This window comes from Nematolebias whitei, chromosome 15 (genome assembly GCF_014905685.2).
Source record: "Nematolebias whitei isolate Nwh7 chromosome 15, NemWhi1, whole genome shotgun sequence".
Taxonomy (NCBI): Eukaryota; Metazoa; Chordata; class Actinopteri; order Cyprinodontiformes; family Rivulidae; genus Nematolebias; species Nematolebias whitei.
This window is the reverse complement of record NC_056512.1, coordinates 31,422,777-31,447,217: the sequence shown is the minus strand read 5'-3', so window position 1 is coordinate 31,447,217 and position 24,441 is coordinate 31,422,777. Positions and strand designations below refer to the sequence as shown.

The following is a 24,441-nucleotide window of genomic DNA, read 5'->3' as shown; positions in this document are numbered from 1 at the left end:
GTTTCACCTACCCCACCCACAATTTTGATGTTGTCGGGGCCGGGGCGTGAACCGGCGATCTTCGGATCACAGGCCCACCTCTCTAAACTCTGCGCCACCACTCCCCTTAGTAATAGTATGGAGAAGATAAGAGTCACTAGCCCTTCATGAAGTTCTCATTAGTAGACTAGCAAGGTCCAAGGTGCTCATTCTTGTGTTTTATCTGAATGCTACCAATTTTGTTTGTCTCAAATATTTTTAAAACTGCTACAATGTCCACAAGTGCATTTTTTCATTAATTTTCTCTCTATATGTACAGTATATTCTCACTGGTATCATCTGGTCAGCTATCTTGTCCTCTTTAGCTTGTTGCAAATAAGCATTAAAGCGTGTAAATTATAGCTAAACCGAACCTATGAGAATTGTGCTGCTGTTGTTCGGTGTATTGTTTTGCACTATTAGTGCCTAGCGAATATCTTAGATCTTTTAGTGTTCTGTTGGGCGTTCTTGTAGTGTATATCTTAGATCTTTATTTACCGTTTCTTTTTACACTTTATATTTTTGCTATTGTTGGATGTAACTGGGACCCTGTGCACACAATTTCGTTCCACCTCATGTACCACATGCGATGTGAATGACATTAAAGAACCTTGAATCCTTGAATAAAAACAGAATGCATCACTTTCTCAGTTGTCACTGAACTTCCAAGTGCAAACAGCTGTTTAGAGTGTGTCAAATCTTCACAAAGTTAGAGATGGTTTAAATGTATTCCACAGAATTAATTGCATGGTTTTTGAATTATGTTTTATGTGCTCCACCTGGGTGCATCTCAGGTGTGATAGGTTAAATGCAGAGAACTAATTTTGTCATTATTTAGAAACATACATGCATACAAACATACATACATCTGCTCACACATACTCATGCTCATGTTCGTGCTGTTGTTAGACGTAATGTTTTTTATGCTATTAGTGCTTACTATATTTTAGTTGACGTTTTTCTTAGTTCACATCTTAGATGTTATCATTGTTTTTCTTTTACATTTTATTGTTGGATGTAACTGGGACCCTGTGTACATAGTTTCGCTCCACCACATGTGTCACATGTGGTGCAAATGACAATAAAGAAACTCTGACTCTGACATACAACAATGACAGCACATAACACTTGCCAGGACTTACTTAAACACCAGTCAATGTTGGCTTCGTTAATATGAATTCTGGTCTAGTAGCTTAGTAGTTTACTGATTGGTCCAATCAGCAAGAAAGAAAAAAAGGTGTATCCAATTTCTTTAATAATATTATTATGAATGTCCTGTTTTAACTGGTCTGTTAATAAGTGTTGTAATGTGTCGTGTGTGATACATAGCAAGACGTTGTCAAAACTTGAGAAAATCATGTACCAAAGCAAAACACTGGAACACTTTTAAAGTCAGTAGGAAAAATGTCTACTTTATTTTTCAAAATCTATTTCCTGTTTGTCTCAGGTGGTCTGATAATTGCAGTAGCTTTCATCATGTTTTAGCAGAATAATCTAAAGGTCACACAGATCACCAGCATGAGTTTTTTGGCCCTCAGGTGTTTTGGTTCTGAAGTGCTCACACTGGGGAACTCATTTGCACTTTACGGCAACAGGATGTGTCCAGGTTTACACCCCTTTGCACTCCTTCTAAGTTTACAGCTCTTATAAAGCAAGCAGAATTAGGTGTGTGGTTTTGACACCACATGATCCCTAGTTTAAATTACCACGTTCATAATTTAATTACATATTTATCAAACCCTTTGAGACCTCTACAAATGCAAAAGGGATCTTTGTAACATATTTTGTGAAATATAGCAGCCTTGTTAACTAGTAAATCTTAGGGAAGAAAGTCTTTAGTTATCTTCATGACATAGTAGGCACAATAACTGTATCTTGGAGCTGGCATGTTGATCAGACAGGAATTTACCAGCAACCTTGTGCACCTGTAAATCTGGGGGATCACCTCCGTGCTGCATGACACATTCAACAGCAACTACAGTGAGGAAGGAGGAAAAATATAATATCTCATAAAGATGTTAAAAAGGAGCACAGGTTTCTTAGACTATTTATTCCACTTTCTGATACCGTAAGGTCATTCATTATATTTTGTTTGTAACTGAAAGTAAAAATGACAGATGTGTAGTATTTTAAAGTTTTCAGTCCTTTCATTTAGACTGTTATACAAGAAATAGGTCATTAACAAATGTTCTGTCTAGACACAATAGAGTATGAACCGCCAATTACCAAGAGGCTGCCATTCAATATTCAACTTTTTGTCCTAAGCTTTGAAAAACAAATTACTGTCATCGTCTAGAGTAATATTTTCTTCTGGCATCTGTTGTAATTAGTCTGTAGCTGTTGTATTATGATGTATTGTACCCTTTTTTATTTCAATTTTTTGTTTTAAAATTGGAGTGCAGTTGTGAATTTGTATTAAATGTTTGTAGTTTTTTTATGTAGGAAACACAAATGGAGTGTCTTATAAAGCAGTAAGCAGTAGCTTTTATGATGTGGTCGAACGTTTTTGTTTTTGCCTGGGTCTCAGAGTGAACAAGAGCATGTGCCAGGAACTTTTATGTGGTAAATATTCTCCATGATTGCTTCGGCACTTTATAATTATCCCTCCCTCATCTCCCTCTTTGTCTGTCTCTTAGTCACTGTTATTCGTGTGTGTCGGTCTGCATGTGTACATCGGTACATGTGCTTGCTTGAATGGTTATGTAATTGGAAATGTAATTTGAAAGTGAAAATTATTGTGTCTACACAAGCAGCTCAGTGTGGTGAGTTGGTTCTTCCATGTGAGTAACTTTAGCTAGTTGTGCACAACTTTAAACACTGGACATTGAACTGCAGCACTTAGTCAGCCTCATAAGGCTGTTTTCCAGCTACCATCTCAGACCAAACTGTCTTTTTAACTGGTGGAAGTCTAATTTATGTTTGCATGCTCATATTTGTGAATTAACTTAAGCTTTAAATGTTATGCTGACTAATCACAGTAGCCAAACAAAAAGTTTTGTTATTCATAGCAAACTGCCACTTAAGGTTGTTAAGAACGTGGAAAGTATTATGGAAGCTTTAAATTCTAGGTAAACTGCAGTAAGTATGCTATGTAGGTTCTATTTAACATTCCCAGGTTTCTAAGGTGGTTGGAACACTAGCCCTTCCAAAAGCACAATGGTTACATTTATTTTCTACTGTTTACCCATTGTTACATTGACAGCAAGTTGTGCAAAAATGATCCTGATGGTAAGAGAAACCTTATTTTTCACAGGTGCACTACTTTAGATCATCTTGTTTATGGAACTTGCACATCTCAAGTTATAACTTTTTATCTTTAGTCTGGTCGAACAAAGCTCATTTGTTCTGATTCACCGGAATCAGCACCCTCAATTATAATGAACAGTGGCGGTGAAAATTAATCCTTTAAGCCCTTTTGGCATAAACACTTTGCCAGCCAAACCAGTGGCACATTGCTGCCAAGTCAAGACACAACTTGGAGAATAGGGAAGTTCCCATAGACGGTGCAGTTGTTGACTGTTCTGTATATTACAGAACCTCTTCTGCTCAGACAAAGCAAGCATTTTGGATCAGCTAACCCTTAAGGTGTTGTGTAAGTCAACATTCTGCAGCCCATTAGCAAACACAAAGACATGGCGGTACGCTGTTGTGTTAAGGAGCCCTTCAGTGCTAATGGAGTAATGGCAGCACTGTGTGTTGATGTAGTAATGTAAAAGATAAGGTGTTTGCTGCTGAGCAAATAAACAGCTGCACAGGAGAGAGATTAAGAAGGAGGGAGGAGGTGAATGACAGGGGGAGGCAGTCACTGCCAACCTGAAACACCAACAGGCAATCCAGCCACAACAAGCAGGCCGGATGTGATTTTGTTAATGACTGAAATCCCCTAAATTAAACACTTTTTATGAGTCGTTCGGAGCAAAAAAGACAATCTGGTAGGACTCTTAGACAGTTGCTGCACTGCTGTGAGCATACATCTGAGAAAGGCTGAATACCATAATATTTTACTGCCATTCTCTCACAACTGCTTGCATACGTGTGTGGATACAATTGCAACGAGGTGACAGCATTTTAGTAGTTTTACACTTTTCATTAAAAAAAAAACACTTAAAGAGCACAACAGTATAATGTTGTTATCATGTAAAGTAGGCTATACATTTTATTATTTATGTGTGTGCATGTGTGCTTGTGCATTTAAAGTGCACGCATATGTGGTGCAGCAAAGTGTCTCCAGTGCTCCATATATTTCAACCATGACAGAAGCTTTGTCCCCCAGCTGAGGATGGAGATGAACTTCCTAGTCCTTCCATTCTCTTTGCAGCCTCTTTGACTCTCTGTCCTTCTGTTTGCCTTTGTCAGAACAGCTCATTTGTTGTCTGTGGGGTTGCTCTGCCTTTTCATAAGGTCAGTGGGTGTGGGGCTGGGGGCTACAGGTAGCGGAAAGGACGAGATTGACCACTTCATCTTGTACTTGCAGAGAGAGGGCAATAGACCAACAGATTGTGTGGGACAATGATTCAGAAAGAAGGAAGAGGAAATTCAGGGGGAATATGAAATGAGACAAGTGAATAAATAAATGAAAATAGTAAATGTAATAAATACGATGTACGAATAAGGGGAACTAAGTATTATCAGAAGTATCTTAGTTGTGATCTACAATCTGGTCACCGAATAGAAAGAGAAAGGGGAAATGTGGAAAGAAAGAGGTGGTCAAGTTTACTTTTCAGATTTAAGTAATTAAAGGAAGGTCTGCTTGTCGTTAGTTCTCACATAGTGGGTGTATGACCTGCTTTTGAGCATCCTGCTTGTTGTGTGACATGTCATGAATATCAATGTTAAATTGCTCAAATCAAAGGGCAGTCAGTCAAGACGTAGCACAATATTTTGCGTTCCCATTTATAGTTTTGGTTTTGTCAAAACTAAAATAATCTAACTTGCACTACTTTTGCTGTAGTTTGTCTGTACTCATCAAGGTATTTTATTTACTGTAAACTGATGTACACTTAATCTTTATGTTTTGTTCATATACTATTTTTTTTATAAACCACACTTTCGTAGCTATTTATGACATAAAACCAATTACTTGCAAGCTCTGAATGACCAATGTCATACCAAGCCCAGGTGGTCACAGATGAGACAAGAGTTGAGGTTACTCCTGCAGATGTTGCTTTGACTTATTACCCTCAAAATGTTTGAGCTGCATGTCTCATCATCATGCCATCATGGATGTTTTATCAGAATGCATCTGTACACATTTGTTGTTACTGTTACAACACATGTATTACAGTGATAAAATGCACAGCTGCATGTGCGGGTTTCATCATATGCTGTTTGAAGTTTGTGCATCTTTTATTTTGTGCTGGTACACTTCAAAGAGTGAGTGTTTTGTACAAGTGTGCGTGTCCTTGAATATGAGTGAGTCAGTGGCCAGATGGAATGCACAGGACCTACCTGTGGGTGTAGTTGGCTTAAATCCATTTTCTTAAATCTGTTTCCTATTCAATGTCACATAAATAAATGCCAGCAGAGTACATTCACTTCCAAACCATTTAATAACGTCCTTAGATCTCCGTACATCTGTTCACCTGCAGGTTTTTCTGTTCACCTGCAGTTCTGTTTTAGTTAGCATTTTATGTGAACTGGTTTTAATTATTCACTGCTGGAAAGTCAAGTGCATTTTCAGGAGCAAACATTTATCCCACGATCACACGATTTTGATCAAATCTGTGTAGTTTTGTAGACTGTGTGCTCTCAGATGCAGACATATTGGCTCAAAAACACAGAATCAGTTGCACACACACTAAAACACAACTGAGTGCGAGCTCAGACTTGTCCTGGATTTACTCAGTAGTTCTTGTACATCTTTGATATGCTTGATCCTCTTTTATTGTTTTTTTTTTTTTTCTGTGTTTCTTTATAAGTGGTGTGCAACTGATTAGACAGAGTAATGCACCCTGAAGGAGAGAGACAGGCAGCAAGGAGAGAGGATAGGATATGTCTCGTGTTCTAACACATTCCAGTAGTGGAACTCTAATCCTTTGAGGCTTTATGCATTTAAACAGCTCGATTAGCAACAGTCTAACTGGCGCTTTCTCTGCCCAGCTGAAGCAGAAATTAGGTACTTAGATACAGCTGTCATTTTGTTTGTTTTTGCAGTGCCTTTAAAGGAAGATGCCCTTAGAGGTACAAGCTTTGATCACCGACTGAAACAAGCCATTCATAAGTAAACTCATGAACCGTACAAATATGTTGTAAACATGGAGATAATAGCGGAAAACTTTTATTGCCTGTGATAGAACTCTATTGGGTTTTTCCATTTAGCAATTTCAGGAAAAGTTGTTCGGAGAATTGTAAACAAATACATTTTTAGAGCCTGCTTATGAACTCAACCAAAATGTTCTTATGTCTGTGCACGGGCTATATTATGGTTTTTACATCGGGAAAGTGTGAATTTAGTAGTATTTAGATGATAATGTAAAAATTGTGCTTTTCTTGGGGTTTGGATGTAGTCTTTCTGTAGCTCCCTTTAGTTTACGCAACCTGCAGTTCAAGTTGTCTTTTTGATGACACATCCCTCATATAAGTATAAGAGGAAGTTTTTGTATTTAATCACAGTTATATCAGAAAACTTCAGATGAACAACAATCATGAGTTTTTAATTGTGTCAATCCTCTCCTCTTCCCTACCTTCTCTTCTTTCTTGCCTCTATTTCTTTTCCAGTGACATTTTTGATGCAATGTTTCCAGTCACCCATATTGCAGGAGAAACAGTTATCCAGCAAGGTTAGTATAAATAAATATTGTTAAAATAATTTTTGTGCACTGAATGTTAACCTTGTTAAAACATATTAAAGGATTGTGTTTTGATCATGTGACATTTTGACCTGATATATTACTAATATAATGTAAATGACCAATACTGATCGTGTTTTTTCTGCTAAATAAGACAAGTAATGACATGATCTGGGTTTTGGATTAGCACACAACACCAAACAACAGGAATGATTTAAAGTGTTTATTGATAAACAACTTCTGGTGGGGGTCCAGGTCCAAAGGTGGGTCTGATCTGTAGAGACAGGAGTCAGTGATCTGGGTTTTACGGTGAAGGTTCAGCGGGTTTTTAAGGTAGTCACTAACCTTCACAGTCTGTAGAGAGAAGAACTCCTTTGGTGAGTAGGGGATGATGATTTCACTCACTGTGAGTGAGCAGCAGCAGAGAAGCAGGTTGATGTAGAATGTAGTTCTAGGGAGAGTCCAAGGATGAGGTCCAGTAGGGAGAGCAGAGGTCATGCACAGTTGGTCAGAGAGTAGAATCCAAAGCCAAATCTTGATCCGGGGGGCGTAGTCGAGGAAATGGGAAGCAGAGTCGGTACCGTGGTCAGAAGGCATAATCCAAAACAAGTAAGGGGCAGGCAAGGCGAAGAATCCAAGAACAGGCGTGGGGTCGAGACAAGGCAAGAGAACAAGGCTGTGAAGAGATCGCTGGACATCTACTATCTAAAATAATTTGATAATCTGGCACTGGTGGAGTGTGAGCATGAAGCTTATAAAGGCAGGTGAGCAGGTGAAACTGATGAGTGCTGATTGCTATAACAAACAAGGGAGGTGTGGCTTAACTTGGAAGGAGCAGGATTAAACTGAAGATGGGTGATAAGCAAAACTGCACATGGAAACAGAAAACTAAATCAGGAAGGGGCAGAAACGTGACAGGTAAGGACTAATTTCATTTACCCTTTATTTATACAGGTAGTCTCATTGAGCCACGAGAACTCATTTTCAAGAGAGACCTGTTTAGGGAGCAGATGGTGGTTAAGGACCTTGCTCAGAGGCCCAGAGTGGGGCAAATGAGGGTGGGGCAGGTGTGGGTGCTTCACCTACCCCACCCACAGTTTTGATGTTGTCGGTACCGGGGCTTGAACTTGCGATCTTCTGATCACATTAAAGGGTTATACTGAAGATTATTCTCTAAGGGAGAAATTTTGCCTGCTCTTTAATATGGTTGACCTAGTCTTAGAATAAACTTGAACTACTAAACCACTTTAACATGCAGTCAATTAATTTTTGCTGATTATCCACATTAGTTTTATTTCAGAGTTCATTTTTTGCACTGACATCACTGATCATGTTTATTTTATTCTACCACTTCCTTTCCTTCTCATTCCCCCAGCTTGTACCAGTTGTCAGGTTCCTCTCATTTGCCTAACAGGCGTCAAAGCCTTCACTCTAGTTATCCCTGGACTTTGAAGAAAACCAGATCAACTGGACCAGCCTATATTTTTCTAATTCCCTCCCCCTCTCTGAAACTCCTATCAAATGCAGACGCATTTAATCGCATATTTGAAAACAGGCATTCTTGCAAATTTCCACTTTCAGATAGTACCGTGTTAGCACAAAATCACATAGTTTTACAACTGTGGAGTGCACTGAACAAACACGCACAGGCAGACACAATGTGAAAGAAAACTGTCAATGCTACTCACTCATTCACTCACACCGACCCTTAAAACCGTGTCCAGGAGTATATCAGTCCTAATTTGGTGATAAGTCTACCTTTTTTGCAGGGCCCCCAGATCCAGACAGGCTATTGTTATATACACTAGTGTGGTATATACAGCACTGATGTCATAGCTAATGTTTGGACTACTGTACAGCTTCAAGAAACCTGCTACTGACTACTTACATACTATTTAGACGTTGCAAAGAGTTATCACTGTAAAAAGTTAGTGGTATTTAAACAGTGAGGAAGTTTACATAATTTTACATGCAAAATAGAGTAAATTTGATTATTTTCTACATGTAATTACATCAACTTATTGAGCTCTACTGTCAATTTTACAGACAACATTACTCCTGCAGAATTGGAGGTTGAAAATATAGCCCATGTTGTTCTTCAGAGCAAAGCCACAGAACTTTAGCGGTGTGTGTGACAATTAGCTTGTGTTGAAACAAGACCACACTGAGTTACCAACCTACATGAGTATGTGCGTGTGTCTTTGTGTGTGTGTGTGCGTGTGTCTTCGTGTGTGTGTGTGTGTGTGTGTGTATGTGTGCATGTAGGTTTTGGTTAAATATTTGCTTGCACTCTAAAGCTAAAGACGCAAAACAAAAGCGTAGGCACCAAAGTGATAAAAGACAGGAAGAGCACCAGAAAAGACAGACAGTCAGAGGAAACTGAAAGAGCGATACATGAGATGAAAGAGAGAGCGAGAAGAAAAATTAGTAAAAGGCCAGGTTGCAGCAGGTTGGGAGTATGTGTGTGGACTTCTAAGGTCTTTCCTGGGACAGACCTTTAGATAGACAAGGGGTGTTTTGTGTGACAAATAGAGCTGCATGATTAACGAGCCCTCCACTCAGTATTAATTAGGCGTGTGAACTCCTGTGAACTTTACTCACAGGGTACTCAGAGCCTTTCAGCTCAATGGGTGAATGTACAAACAACAAAAATGCACACAAAGGCATCCTAACTCAAAACCTACAAGATGCTTTGACATTTGTCTTTTAGATAACCCACTTGTTCCTCTAAATGCAGTTAAATTCATGTTTCATTGTAGGAAGTGCGGTAGCTGCACGGAGAACTTTTTAGTGCTCATGCGAGGTTGTCAATTCTTTTCAGTGCTTTCCTCTGAACTCTATGTAATGGATAGCATAATTAAAGACACCCACACCATTTTTTAGCCTTATCTTCGGAGTACCGGTAGATGCTTTTAAAGGATATCAGCCAGCCATGAATCTCTTTGAGGTTTTACTTTGAAAGCTCAGCACATGTGTGACAGTGCTGATTTAGTAAGCAGATTATCCACGAGTTCTAAACCTTGTAAATAACACATAGTTTTAAATATTGTGGAAAAAAACACTAAACAAATCACCTGTAATTAAGCACTGTTAAAGATTATTCTGTTATACTGAGATGTTGTGTCTCTGCACATACAGGCATTTCTATGTCAAGAGTTTCACTATCCAACCAAATTTCAAAGCTAAATGTTTGGAGCATTTTGCTTCTTGAGTTCATAATTTAAAGATAGAATTTACAATACAGTGGTTTGCCTTTACTTTTGGTGTTTTATCTTGTAACTTCAAAGTTGAATTTTACTCTACGGAGGTGCAAGTTAATTCAGCCAAAGCTTTCTTCCATATATTTTTATTTATTTATTCCTATCTAGTTCTAATTTCAGTTTAATCATAAATAATTTACTAAAAACTTCAGCTCATAGTGTTGTTTTTTTTTTACATTATTATTAACCTACCCCAATATAAATGGGAAAAGCTAGATTTCCAATGAGTTTAAACGTTTTTTTGCTTTCTTTACTGCACATTTCTTATCTTCTCTCCTATCCAGGTGATGAAGGAGACAACTTCTATGTGATTGACCAAGGTGAAGTGGATGTAAGTGGCTACCACTCAAAAGCACATGCACAAAACGTTTTCTCGTTTCTTAATGCTTTAAACAAATACATTTAAAATAATCAGGTAAAATAGGCCAAACTTTTAGGGTTTCACAAGCTCTTATTAACCCTACAGAATGAATGCTTATTTCTAAATTCAGCTTGCCAGAATATGCTATTATTCACCTGTTTAAAGGAAAGTTTATAAGAAGCTTATAAGAAAAATAGTGACTCGATCAAAAGCCCTTCCTCATCCAGTCATGTTGAGACAATATCATCTCTTACAAATAAGACTGGTTGAAGAGCTGCCCCCATGTTTTGGTCTCTTCAAAATCTGGTTCCAGTCCGATGACAATCTGAACATGGCGCTTTAGAGGTGAGCGCCATATGAAGGCACCCAAACTGAGAAGACCTATTGTCTTAACAAGCCTGACACCAAGTGATAGACTTAAGTGGAGAGATAAAATGGGAGCTGATGGAAAGTTAAACAGGAAGTGACCTTATCAGCTTGCATTTGTGAGCACAGAAGCCGTGGGTGAGAGGAGAGAACTAGATTGGTAAGCTTTGCTAAGATTGCCAATAGCATTGCCCTATTCCAAACTGAAAGATGAAAACAGATAATGAGATGGTGCCTTGATAGGAAAACTGCTGAACTTGGAATTTTGATGCTTTCACTCATACTCGTGGGCGGCTGTGGCTGAGTGGTTAGAGCAGTCGTCCTTCAATGAGAGTGTTGGGGGTTTGATTCCACCAGCAGTCACATGCTGAAGTGTCCCTGGGCAAGACACTGAACCCCTCATTGCCTCCAATGTGTGTTCCATCAGTGTATGAATGTGATCTAAAGCACAGATTATTCTTTATACAGATGTAGTAGAGTGCTGTATGAATGGGTAAATGAAGCCACAGATAGTGTTGTAAAGCGCTTTGAATATCTTGATAAGATGCACAGTCCATTTAATAATAATAATTTATTCAATTTGTACTGCACTTTACATTTTACAATCTTTGAATTATCATTTACCATTTTGTTTCAGATGGTGTCTTGTTGATGTGAATAGATAATGATCAGAACTATAACTAGAGTTGTGTAAAAAAGAAATAGGCCAAGATTTTCCACAAAAAAGATTTAGTTGTTGCTTCTTAGCCTGTCGTTTATTTAAACGAACGATAAGACATTGAGTAACTAGAAACTCCATTACTGATTATCTCACTTAACATGAACTATTTCAGCCCTATAAATTATCTCCTTTAAGATCGACAAAAACCCAGTTAAACAAATCCAAACCTGATTTAATGTGTTTACTGTTTTCTTTTTTTTACTTTCTTAACCACATCTTACAGTCTGTTTTGTTTATTTAATTATTTTGCTTGCAGTTGCAACATATTAGAAGCTTAATTACAGCTCAATTATGCTCTGGTTTTTAGCGCTGTTCAGACTCAACTTTCTATTAGAACAACAGCTGCAGTGGTATGCTCTCACAGCTGCAGCTTTACTTTACCCTAATTATTCCTCCAATGTGTTAAATCAGATGCGATCTGCTCGGAGCTGCCACTAGTGAATGCTTTCCCACAATTTTTTTTTATTCTTCTTACACTGATCCCTACTTGTGGGAAGACTATCCTCAAGCTCAAAAGTTGCCAAACCTCATGCTCTTCTATGTCTCCGTGTCACCCTGCCATCCATTCTACTGTCACTCTACCATTTACAGACAGCAGCTGCCTTCCAGCCACAACCCAGGCACTAAACTACTTCAAGATCAGTGCAGAGGTTATTAAAGTGTGGAGATGTCTCTCATTAAACAGGGGTGTAAATCTGCCAGCATCCCATAAACTGCCTGAAAGCTGCTACTAACGTAAACACCCCTCCATGTCAGCACATACATCTATTCACTCAAAGACAGTTTTTAGATGAGCGAACATCATAGGAAGGTAAATCTTACAGTCCAGAATCTACAGTGAGTTTATGGAGAATATATACTTTTTGTATTATGTATAGTTCAATCATTTTTATTGTATTATAGGAACACAATTTATAGGGTAGTTTACGTGAACCCTTTTATTCTAACAATTAATTATTTTATAATAGTAGGCTTATAGTTTGTATTGTTTGGAGTGGGTAAGACATTTAGAATTTACACACACTCGATCGCCCACATTTAAACAGCCCACAGGCATGCCTGGAGAAACAAACCAAGTAACCACAAGCACAAATATACTGTCTCCTCATCTCCATTCTGTTGCATTTGAATCACTGCTTCTTAACTCCTACCAGCCACACACACAACTTGCTGTTCGTTTTTATGTACCAAAAATTCAGTGACAGCTGCAAAACATCGTACAAGTTGCTTAATACTTAATCTATTTCAGTCTTTCTTTATAGAGTCATCAGTCTGAGTCCTTAATTGAAGTGGTACTACTAAATGACAGTTTAAGGATAAAAAAGACCATTTAAAAAGCTGAGTGAAAGTGTTTGTGAAACCTTATAGGTTTGCAATACAGCAGTGAAAACTAAAAGACAATCTGAAAACTGGAGAAAACTACAGAAAGAACACTACCACCTGCATGATCTGATGTTACACTTTTATAACATATGAATAACTATTCTTCTGATGTAACCAGAGTCAGCACTCTGCATCTCTTTGAAGCCGTTCCAGTATGTAGCGAAGGATGAGTCCCCTGTGATTTGCTCAGAATCTGAATAATGCCCTTCAACAGCTTGGATAATATACAACAGCAAGAAGAGGAATAAACTTTTCTTCCCTCCTTCTGTCCCCCTCCCTCATTGCTTTCTGTGTTATTAAGTTAACAAGATAGTGGATAGTGTGTTGACAGTTAAAACCATAATGGCCCCAAGACAGGCGCAGTGTGCCACACTGAGGTTGTATTATCCATATAAGCTGCAGTGGTTGGCCTAAATGGAGCTGAAGAGAGTGTGTGTATCTATGTGATCAAATGTGTGTTTGTGTGCGTGTTTGAAGAATAGACCCACAAAGTCTTCAACAGCTTACTAACATCTATCACTTCCAAGAGAAGACTCAAAAAACAAGGCAAAAGAAATAAAAGGGATTGATGGAGAGTTGAGTTAAGGTGGGATATTAGGCCTTTTAGAGGATTTCATTTGAAGGCTTAAAGCAGATGAAATACTTAGGGAGCAGCCTTGTGAACAAATCAAACAGCCCAGAAACTGAGAAGGGTTGCTGGAGGGAAAACGAGGGTCCACCCAGCAATCACTGGTATTGTTTTTAAGCTTTTAAGCTCACATAAGACCCTGTCCATTACTCTTTTTTTGATGTTATCTCTACAGGTGTATGTGAATGGTGAATGGGTGACCAATATTGGCGAAGGAGGTAGTTTTGGAGAGCTGGCCTTGATCTACGGGACTCCAAGGGCTGCCACTGTCAAGGCCAAGACTGATCTGAAACTGTGGGGCATCGACCGAGACAGTTACCGGCGCATTCTCATGGTAAGAATGACCTCACATTAGAAATCACAGTATCGGTACACTTTGTGTTAACAGAAAACACTGTGTTATGTACATGCAGCCTTGACTTATACTTCAGCCCGATTGGACACTGTCATGGTTTTATTTCTGTTGTGAGTGAAAACAATATGAAAAAGTATGATTTTCCTAAATCTCCAAAAAAGACAAATCAAAACAAATTCATATTATTATAGGCACCTTTTTGTTTGAAGATTATCATCGTACACTTCATTGATATTCATTTAGATTTACTGCATATAAACACTGAACTGCATTCCCTTAAAAAGTTTATAGGAAGATCACAATGCTGTTCCATATACAGATTTTCTAGTATACAAAATTTTGCATTTAGCAAACTGAAATTAAAATATACATATTAAAAGCTGTTCTAAAACTATTTTTAAATATAATATGTTATGTTGTATTTGTACAAAAAACTGAGTTGACTTAATTCTAAAAATTGAGCATTTTTATCATTAGGCATGTAAGCAAAACTGTTACGTGTCTGTCAGTAAAATATGCAAAGCATTTAAACTGAACTTCTGTTTTCCTTTGCATTCTGTCCTAATAATTTTCTCCTTAAAGCAAAAAATTCCTACTTTGATTTTACGTTTCAACTGTTCATTAATTCCAAATAAACAATGCTAAAATTGTTTGATTCTTAAAAGGTGGAACGTGATTATGAAACAAGTATGATGTATGTCCACTTTAAACACGTACTGTGGTATATTCTATATTCATCCTTTATGCTCTTTTACTTGCAATATCTTCTCCCACTCAGCTACTTAAAACTCCTACAACTCCTAAACACTTGCTTTCATTTTTAAGATAAAATATTCACATTTTCATGCACACACAAATACTTAACTCTGTCCTCCCATTTTACTATCTCCCCTGGTCTCTTCCTGGATGAAGAAAGGGGAAGAGTAAATCTGAATGGGACTGTGTGAGGGCTAGAGGAGGGAATGGGTTTGTTCTAATGGCTGTACATGCACTTCCCGCTCCAGGAGCTTATCTAGTAGGAATGTCTAAATGTTTAAAGTGGAAACACAAGGTGCTCTGGCCTGGCTGTCATACTTACTCACATGCACACACATATTTTGGGTGCTGTTAGGATGACTAATTTTTCAACATGTCTTGGGTGTATCTGTTTGAAACTTTCCTCAAATGTTCATTACACATTTTTTAAATGAGCTAGTCAAACTCCAATTAACCTTTGCAATTCCTGTGTGTATCTAAACTTTGCCCTTACCAGCAGTGAAACTGCTTTTGATTTGATTTGAGTCTTGTTTTGGATCATCCAGTTCAGTGTAATGTTGGCAGCAGTCAGCCCAGGACTCCTGTCACCTTTTAGGTGCATAATTATACTTACAGCTCAGTCTGCCCTGGAAACCATTCTGTGAGAGGATTCTCTCTCTGCAGCTCTCATTCCTTCAATCTTTCCAACAGCAGCAGGAGGTTAGGAGGGGTGAAACTAAATTCAATTACACAAACCTGTAGTTAATTACTGCTGTCAATGATTTGTAAAGCAGTCTTTACAAAGTGTGGTATTCTGGCACCATCATCAGCCAACACAATGATCGTTTTCTCTTTGTGTAAATATATCTGGCGTTTCCCAGTAAAAATATGCTGATTCTCTGTTTTAGCAGGTAGTTTTTCTAAAAGCTTGAAAATGCATTGCCATGATATTTTACCATTTCCACATGCTGCTTTGTCCTCCGCCTCTAAATGATAAATTAAGTGCAGTTATCCCTTGCTCTCTCGCATACACATACTCTCGTATGTGTATTTGTTTGTCTGTCTGCTACCAAAATATCCCATAAACCACTGGATGAATTTTTATGAAACTTACAGAAAGCATTCTTTAGATGTGCATATACTCCTTTTTAACTTTTGAAGTCAACATGGTTCAAGATGGCTGTGATAACCAACTGATTTTCAAAACAGAAATGGTTATAATTCAGTCAGCTCTACAGATATTGACCTAAAGTTTGGTGTGGTGAGAGCTGAGAGTCAATCAGAACACGTACTCTGATAATCTTGCAATATCACATGAGACTGTACACAATGTTTTTAGGCTTTGATTACAACTCCATTTCTCCACATAAGATGATCTTTTTTTTTAACCCTGACAGTAAAGTTGGTGGATGTTATGCATTCCTATAAGAATGTAAGTAGTTAGTTAAGTAAGTAGTAGTAGTTAAGTAGTTTTATGCTTACATTCATTTATTCTTTCAAAATTCAGTTATGGGGATCACATTAACCTCTGTTGCATGCAATGTATGTGTTTAGGTGTTAAACTGGTATTTGGTGGTAAATACTGCTGTTGAAAATTATTTTTACCTGTTTTTCACCACAACTAAGTACTTCCATTACAGTACTTCCATTACAACATACCAGTATTCTTGTTTTAGTGCCATTTACACAAAGCAAAAATACATATCCATATGAAAAACTGCAGTGAAATGCAATCTGCCTATAGTGGTATGATTAGAGCCAACTTTTAGCAAAATTGTGGGCACAACAGTCTCTGACTTCCTGTTGCTGCAGTTTGAGTTCCATGTCATCCACTTATTTTCTTGCATTTACAATTTTGTAAGAAGGCCAAGTAGAAGTGTAGCTTCAAGCTGAAGGTGAATTTGCTTAAATGTATTCTGCACTCAACCAAATCGTTCTTAGTCAACCATTCTACTCATCTTCTTGTTTGTTCTGAAAAATATAGAGATCAATAAAACTTTAATATGTTGTACTATTTGCAATTACCATACCATTTTCAGCATTAAAGATGCATTTATGGCTCAAGTAAAGAGCACTGTAATGCAAAAAGCTTAAAAAGTTTGCTGTTAAAAAAAAATACAATTGCACCTGAATTTGAACCCTCTACACAGCCTTTGTAATTTTAATACCATTGGTGTTGAAATAATACATATTGTACTCAAGAGCATCTATGTAGTAGATACTACTTATTCCCCTGACTGTACCTTAAAACACATACAGTTCAAAAACAGCTACATGTATTACTTGTATTCTTTGTACATGTATTGCATGTACCGGTACATGTGGCATTATTAGAACCATCAAACTGGATCTTGTTTATATTTCAGACATTGAGCATGTTGATTACATCCAGTTAACATATGTCAGTGATATTATCATGCAAAGCCAAAACACTGCCTACCTCTCTTTTTATTCAGGAGAAGAACAAAGTAATACATTTTCTTGTAATAAACTCTTTCCCATTGTGCTGCCATCAGTCCTACAACACCAATCTTGTTGTGTCATCTTGGTATTTAAACAGACACAGTTACAGCCAAAGCTATTATCAAACTGACAGACTGTTGTCAGCAAACACAAGACAAGTTGAAAGGAAACAAGAAGAAATTATACTAAGAAATAAAGAGTGATGAAGGGTGGTTGTGGTTGGAGGTGTGGTAATGTTTCACATTGGACAGAGATAAAGATGTTGAAGATGGGACATAAGATGCAGTTGGTTTAGTCTGGCTTCACTCCACACCTCAGGTCTTTGATGATTCTATGTCAAAGACACCAAACAGACACAAAGGCAGGTTTATCTTTAACCACAAAAGGAGTAAAGACATAAGGTCTAAGACAATATTTTTTATACATGTTTAATGTGCTCAGGCCCTCCCAAGTAGACAGAGAGGATTACTACCTATTTCCAATAATAAAGAGGAAAAAATATGATTTTCACAAACTAAATAAAGAATAATTTCAAATTCAGGATACAGAAATTTTAAATAAGCATCGTTTGGTTTCCATCAACCTCTGTAAACCCCTGCATTACTAACATTACTTAGGCGCACCCAGCCCTTCCTGATGCAGTCACATAAATCAGACCTACTGTATAATGTGTTCGGATGTACCCACGGTAAGTCTGCAAACTTTAGAAAAAGGTCTGTGAAAGCTGGAGAACGTGTGCATGTGGGTCTAAGGATGCACGTGAGAGTATGGGGGGAGTGAATGCTTTGTTATGATCAAGTTTAGTCTTGGTTCAAACAGCAGGGAAACCTAAGTGACAGAACTAAAAACAGACTTCATATGCTGCCTACACTCAGACACACACTCACATCATTTATCCATGAGGGAGGCAGAGCAGCCTAGAATTCCTTTAATCAAGTTGTTTACGATCCTAAGTTTGACATCGACTCACTAGGGAAGATTTTTTTTTTCTCCCCTTTTAAGACAAAATGTGAAATTATATGAAATTAGAGGCAGCAGCAGGGCTCAAGCACTTGCACCGAAGACACCCCAAGCCTCAATATATCATTTCCATATGCAAAGGCAGACACAGGGCGGACAAGATCATCTCTCCTCACTGGTTTTATTCTCTCGTAATGTTCCCGCCTGCCTTGAATGGCTCTGTGCAAAGAAGAATAAGAGCAGTTAGGTAAGGGGTCCTCTGGGTCTAGACTTGTCAGGAAGCACCTGATTTTCATGGCAAAGCCAGAGAGGGGAAAGTCCCCTGCCTGCTGGGTGGGGTGGGCCACACACACAGACACACATGCAATAAACATTACTACATATCTCATACGTACCCTCCAGAAGCATGACCCCATGAACTACTATCTGTTATCCACAGATACCTGTGCACTGAAGCTTTGTTTTATTTGAATTTGGCAGTGAAAAAGTGTTACAATTGAAGTTAGACTTATATATTAATTGTGACAAATAAATTGCTTCTATTAAAAACAGTAATTGCTTATGTGCATATTGGATATATACATATGCACGGGACTTTGTCAATATGAAACTTATTAGCTACAGAACTCATCTTAATCCTAATTCTTTGTTCAAAAGCAAGCACATTTTTTTTGCCAGATGCAGAAACTGAGTAACCATTTAAATATTTTTGGATGAGAATCACTGCAAGCATTTTGCTGACATGTACTTTTGCTAATTGTTTAGTGACAAAAATGAAAGTAGAGAAAAATGTTGCATAGTAAATCAAATTTACTTCTTGCCATCCCAACAGTGAGTACAAGTGCAGTGTTTTGCATAATAACCACCTGTTCCCATGGAAATGCAGTCCTGCTGTATGATTTTTGTCATTGTTGTTTTACAGGGTAGCACACTGAGAAAGAGAAAGATGTATGAAGAGTTCCTCAGCAAGGTCTCCATCCTCGGTAAGGGTGTGCAACGTCCCATAAGAATGCAAGAATTGTATGTTTTATATTTATTTTTGTAATTGTTTCTGCTGTTATGAATATGCTGAAAAATTAGTGTATGATTTGTAAAAGGTTAAAGTTCAGAGTGCAGGCAGTTAAATCGATGTATACTGTAGATTAGCCGACATAAACACAGGCGCACGTTGTCACACGAGACCCATAGTTGAGTAAAGTCTGCGTTTACAGTTTTAATCTACTTGCACTGTTCATACCTAAAGCCAGTCACACTCTGCAATCTCTCTGTGTGGACAGTTAAGGTATAGGGAGCTAAGCTAAGCCCTTATTTCCCACTGGAATTTGGGTAACAGCAGCCTTCACAGGCCACTGGATTTAGACGAATGGCGAATGAGATTCATTCAGACTTTCAAAATTGAGTTGCAATTGGAACTGACATCTCGTCCTTTTCCACTTGATTGTGTGTGTGTGTGGTGTATAGAGTGAGGCCATGCCCTCTGTACAGAGTTATTAGCTGGGTGAGTAAACACATACACTCAGTTCAGGTCTTAGGAGAATGTCTCTCTGAAGTTCACTCTCTTTTCATTCACCCCTTTTCTTTTGCGGTTCTCTTTTTGAAGGCCTTGTTGAGGCCTGTGTTCAAGCATCCGCCTCCCTCGTCGAAGCGCTTTACCACTCTTGATTCCTCGATCGGTCTCTTTTTCTCTTCTTTGCCTCTTTGAATTGTAGGAGGAGCAGGGGGCAGCAGTGTGTTTGTTTGTCTTTGATTTTCAGATAGCCACGAAATTGGGTGCAAGCCCCTTGATGTCATGGTGTGAAGTTTAAAAAAAACACGTTTGTCACCCATACACTTAAACAGGCCTCAACATCTCAGTGGTCAGTTCTCTCAATGTTCACTATGTATGTAAGAGACAAGGTGATCCAAGTGAGTGCAGGCTCCATGAAGTGTGAAATGTAGGTTCTTTAGTCAAGACACTTGTGTATCATGTTACTTGCCTTGCCGTTAGGGATCAGCTCAATGAGACCTGCTGCCTTTAGCTTGTAGCCAGACAGAAGACATCCATCTGGGCCCGACAGACACCGTGGCCCCACCGGAGAAGACACTGGACACCTCCAAACCACCAGATCTACCTTAGTTAATCCTAAGTACATACACGGTGATACGCACACATAAATAGACACAACAGGATCAGTTACTCAGCACATCAGGAGACAATAGTCACAAAGATCTTGATCCTGCTGTAGTTTTACGCCTCTAACTCCAATCTTAGTATAAAAAAAACATTGAATCACCTTTTCATCTAGACTAAGCTGAGGATGAGGAGTGTTTTCACTGCAGATAAGTCACATTCCACATGCAGATGTATAGACTGGTAAGATTAGACTTCAATGATCTGCTGAAGTGTGAAAGACGGATGAGCTCACTTAATAAAACATCTGTGTTGAGATGTGCAGTTATTAGTGGGTTCTGTTTCCTTAAATATCAGTTTTCAGTTGCTTTGAAGTATTTTGGTTGAAACATTTTTTCCCAGTGAGATATGTAACTGGTTTTCTGTGAAATAACCAACAGTTTCCCGAAATATCTTGAGCTGACTGCTTCACTGTCTTAACTGTAGTTGGATAGTTGGAAAAGTCCTGGAAATCACTAAAAACACTAAAAGGTACTATCACAAGTTTTGATAGAATTCCTTTCCAGCCTTTTATATGCAATTTGTAATTTAGTTGCCTTACCCAACCTCACTAGCTGGCCTATTGCAGTTTATTCTGAGTAAATGATACCCAACTGTTTTAGGGATAAGCCATATCTCTGTCACCACAACCAGCAGTCATTAGGACAGCTTTAGAGCTCAATGTTAAGGTGTTTAAACTCTGTGGGCTTCTATGAAATGAGAGAGTTGCTAAAGGATCTGAGATAGCATGATTCTCGATGAATGACTGGATTAGCCTGAGATGGTCTTTATCTCACCAGCTTGCTGCAGAACCGTAAAACAACCTTTGTGATTACAGAATGTAAACAAATGAAAGTTTGAGCATCTACTGTTGTACTGTTTATTGTAAATGACAGACTGTGCTTAGTGATACATATTTTTTGTTTGTTTACAGAGTCTTTGGATAAGTGGGAGCGTCTGACCGTGGCTGATGCTCTGGAGCCTGTTCAGTTTGAGGATGGAGAGAAGATTGTGGTGCAGGGAGAGCCTGGTGATGACTTCTTCATTATTACAGAGGTATCGTCTGTCATGTCACGTCAGTATGTGAGCTAATTTTCCCTAACTGTCACATTTCCTGCAAGCTGAAAGTGTTGACATATGAGACCTCAGACCTTGTATGTGTCATCAGGGAGCACCCAGGTTCATGTGCATGTCATCATGTAGAAACGTTGGTGGGCTCCACTGATATTGGAACTGATCCCAGTTCATTGCCACCAGCTGACAGACTACCTACTAGTGCTCTCCTTCCCACAACCATGATTTCTGTGCAAGGAGTAACCTCCACTCCTCTTACACTGCAGGCTTTGTGAAACTGGGGCCCCTGGCAAATCTTCATGAAGGGCCCCCTGCCTGTCATCCTAACACACTTTTGATTAACTCCATACTTAGAGCTTTTACCAGGGTCAAATCAAGAAGATTCGATCTGGAGGCAGTAGGGGCACAATCAGCCACATTTTTGTTCTTTTCTTTTTTCTTTCTTCTCCTTTCAGGTTTAGTTACAGGTTAAAGTTTCTATTTTACACATTGTCACTTTCTATATAAATTATCTTGTCTGTCCAAGTTCTTCTGTGCCCGCCAGTAGTTCCTGTGAGCAGCGCTTTGTCTACAGTGCCTTAGAGTTGCTAAAACAGAAAAGTTTTCTAAAATATGTTCAATGATGCATCAGTTTTTAGTAGGGATGCACCGATACACTTTTTACAATTCCGATCCGATCCCGATACTTAGAACTGTATATCGGCCGATACCGATCCAGTTATCATGCTCATCATAGATTTTACATGCATGCATGTCCAAAAAGGCAACTTGAGGTAAGTTTTATTAATGTTGGATAAGTTTTAAAGTTAGAATTAAATTCTGCTAACACAAAACATGTTTCTTTTTATTCCTAGCTTTAAAGTGGATATTAAAGTGATTCATTTAAGTGATTGTTTAAAGTTGTTTTATATTTTATAAGGGGCAGATATAAGAATTTTTTTCTTCTTTCTGCACTCTTTTCATTCAATGTTTTCTTTTTGATGTTTTTTTTTTAAATTTTGTTTCATTTAAATGAATGAATAAATGAATTAAATAAAATGTTAAATGGCTTCGAACACCTGCTAAGTTTATGGCATAAACCAACAGACATGTTCCTGTTTTTAGTATTTTACATCACTTTATAATGTAGCTGTTTATGTTTTTAATATATATAATTTTCAAATCATATGTTTTTTTATGATTGTCTACTGTTGTACTGATAAATATGGAGGGTAAACCCTCCTGGAGGGTAAACTATATCTTGGCTGCAAGTATCAAACTAAGAAATCCTTCGTTTTCTACAACTGATAGTGATTGGTCATTAATTATGATGAAGTTTAGCAACTTCTCTGTAAACATTTGAGCTCCGTGGTTTCAGCGATGTCTTCTTGTTCAATCCGAAGCAAGCAGCCTGATTTGGGGCAGCCGCGCTCAGTCTGTCCCTCCTCAGAGACGAGCAGACTGAGCGGGGCAGATTGGACGCGACTGGCTGGTGTCGAGTCGCCTCTTTCGGTTTGACCAAAGAGTACTGCCCCGCTGAAGCCACGGAGCTCGAATGTCCATCATAAAACTAACTTTAACGTGGTTTAATGTGGCGCTATGGCTCTGCAGACATTGCACGATGCTGTCTTGTAGTGTTTAGTGTAAAATACTTCCACACAGCGGACATGTTTAGATGAAAAGTTGGTTAGCTGTTAGCCACAGTGCTGCTAACTCAGTCCTCACGTTGTAGCTGGCTGCAAACTATGAACTGGATTTCCTGAATGTGAGGCGGGTCTTATTACTCTGGGTTCATGAGACACACCGTCGTTCAGGAAATCCATTCCATAGTTTGAAGCCAATATGCATCATGGATCGGAAATATCGGCAGGTGGATCAGAAAATCCGATACGTAAATTATGCTGGTATCGGAGGCCGATACCGATACTGGATCGGATCGGCCCCATCCCTAGTTTTTAGTCCTCTTTTTCTCTCCCCACCTGTGCACAACACTTGTGTACTTTCTGTACTTTTTCATCCATCTTTTTATTTTCATTTTTGTGCCTTTCTTCAGATATAATTTAAGGACCATGCATACTCCATCGTGTGCTCCAAGTATTGTGTGATTGGTCTAAGTTTTTGGTTGTGTTCGTCAATACGGAAATGCACTCAGATATTCAGCTGTATGACTCTAAACACACTAAGTTGGTCAAATGGCTATAAACTCCTGGATGGAGATTGTGCAGACATCGTGTATGGAGGAGTCTTTACTGAGTGCTTTGCTTTGTGTGGTGCTTTCTTCATGATAGTTATTGCCAAATGGCAGGTGCAGGGATGAAATGGAGACTAGGATGAAACCCACGTAGCGATGTATACTGCAGCAGGAGGGGTTACCGAAGAGCTCTGCACCTGTATCGTGGACTATAAAAGATGTGTGTGAAAATGAATGCCCTACAATTATGTGACCACAAGTTGACCGTTCGGCTTCGGATGGAGTATGCTGGACCCTTTATACATTCATTCTTCCAAGAAAATTGACACGTATTTTTCTTTGGATCTAATCCATTCTACAGTATTAAAGCTGCAACTATTGATGTAAAAGTTCTGACTTTCAGCTCAATTGCATTAAAACTCACAGCCAGTTTCATTCATGACTCCCAAGCAGTTCATTGTGGTATGTGTTTTCCTTGCCAGAAGTCAAACTGTAGACAAAACATCCAAAAACCTGAGGATGGCTGCAGAACAGCACAGAGGAGTATTTAGATAGGTTGTCAGTAATAAACTGTAAATTAAGTGTAACATTTACTCCTCAATAGTTGTGACCACATGTAGCATTCAAACAAAATTGCAAACTGAAGTGCATTTATTTACATCAACTTTCATAAGTAGCTTAAGCAAAACAGTCCTTTTTCTTAGGTTATTTGAAAAAAGGTTTGTTTTATTTGTGTATGTTTTAGTGAACATTTCGCATACTTGTAGATACATTTTGCCCATTAAAAAGGAGAATGCTTGATTTTTTTAATCTCAAAGAAATAGCCGTTTCTCTTCTCTGAAGGGCACAACTTTTAACTTTGTAGACAAATAGATGATCCTGATAAAATAATTTACTGAAATGCATAGATTTTACCAAAAAAATAATAATTAAAAAAATAAGTGTATTCTTCTTTTTATTTTTCAAAATGTATCTACAAGTATGCGAAATGTTCACTAAAACATACACAA

At 38.3% G+C, this 24,441-nt stretch overlaps 1 protein-coding gene across 1 annotated transcript in view; it reads left to right on the top strand.

The window, feature by feature from the left end:
• The window catches only part of LOC119420988 (cAMP-dependent protein kinase type I-beta regulatory subunit), a 46,693-nt gene extending 25,391 nt beyond the window's left edge, over positions 1–21,302 (top strand). Inside the window, exons 4-8 of the mRNA XM_037688377.1 lie at positions 6,736–6,797; positions 10,351–10,397; positions 13,701–13,859; positions 18,961–19,021; positions 21,122–21,302. Of these exons, the coding sequence (XP_037544305.1) occupies positions 6,736–6,797; positions 10,351–10,397; positions 13,701–13,859; positions 18,961–19,021; positions 21,122–21,279 (487 nt within the window). The 3' untranslated portion in view covers positions 21,280–21,302. The remainder of the gene's footprint in view (positions 1–6,735; positions 6,798–10,350; positions 10,398–13,700; positions 13,860–18,960; positions 19,022–21,121) is intronic.
• The last annotated feature ends 3,139 nt before the right edge of the window (positions 21,303–24,441 follow it).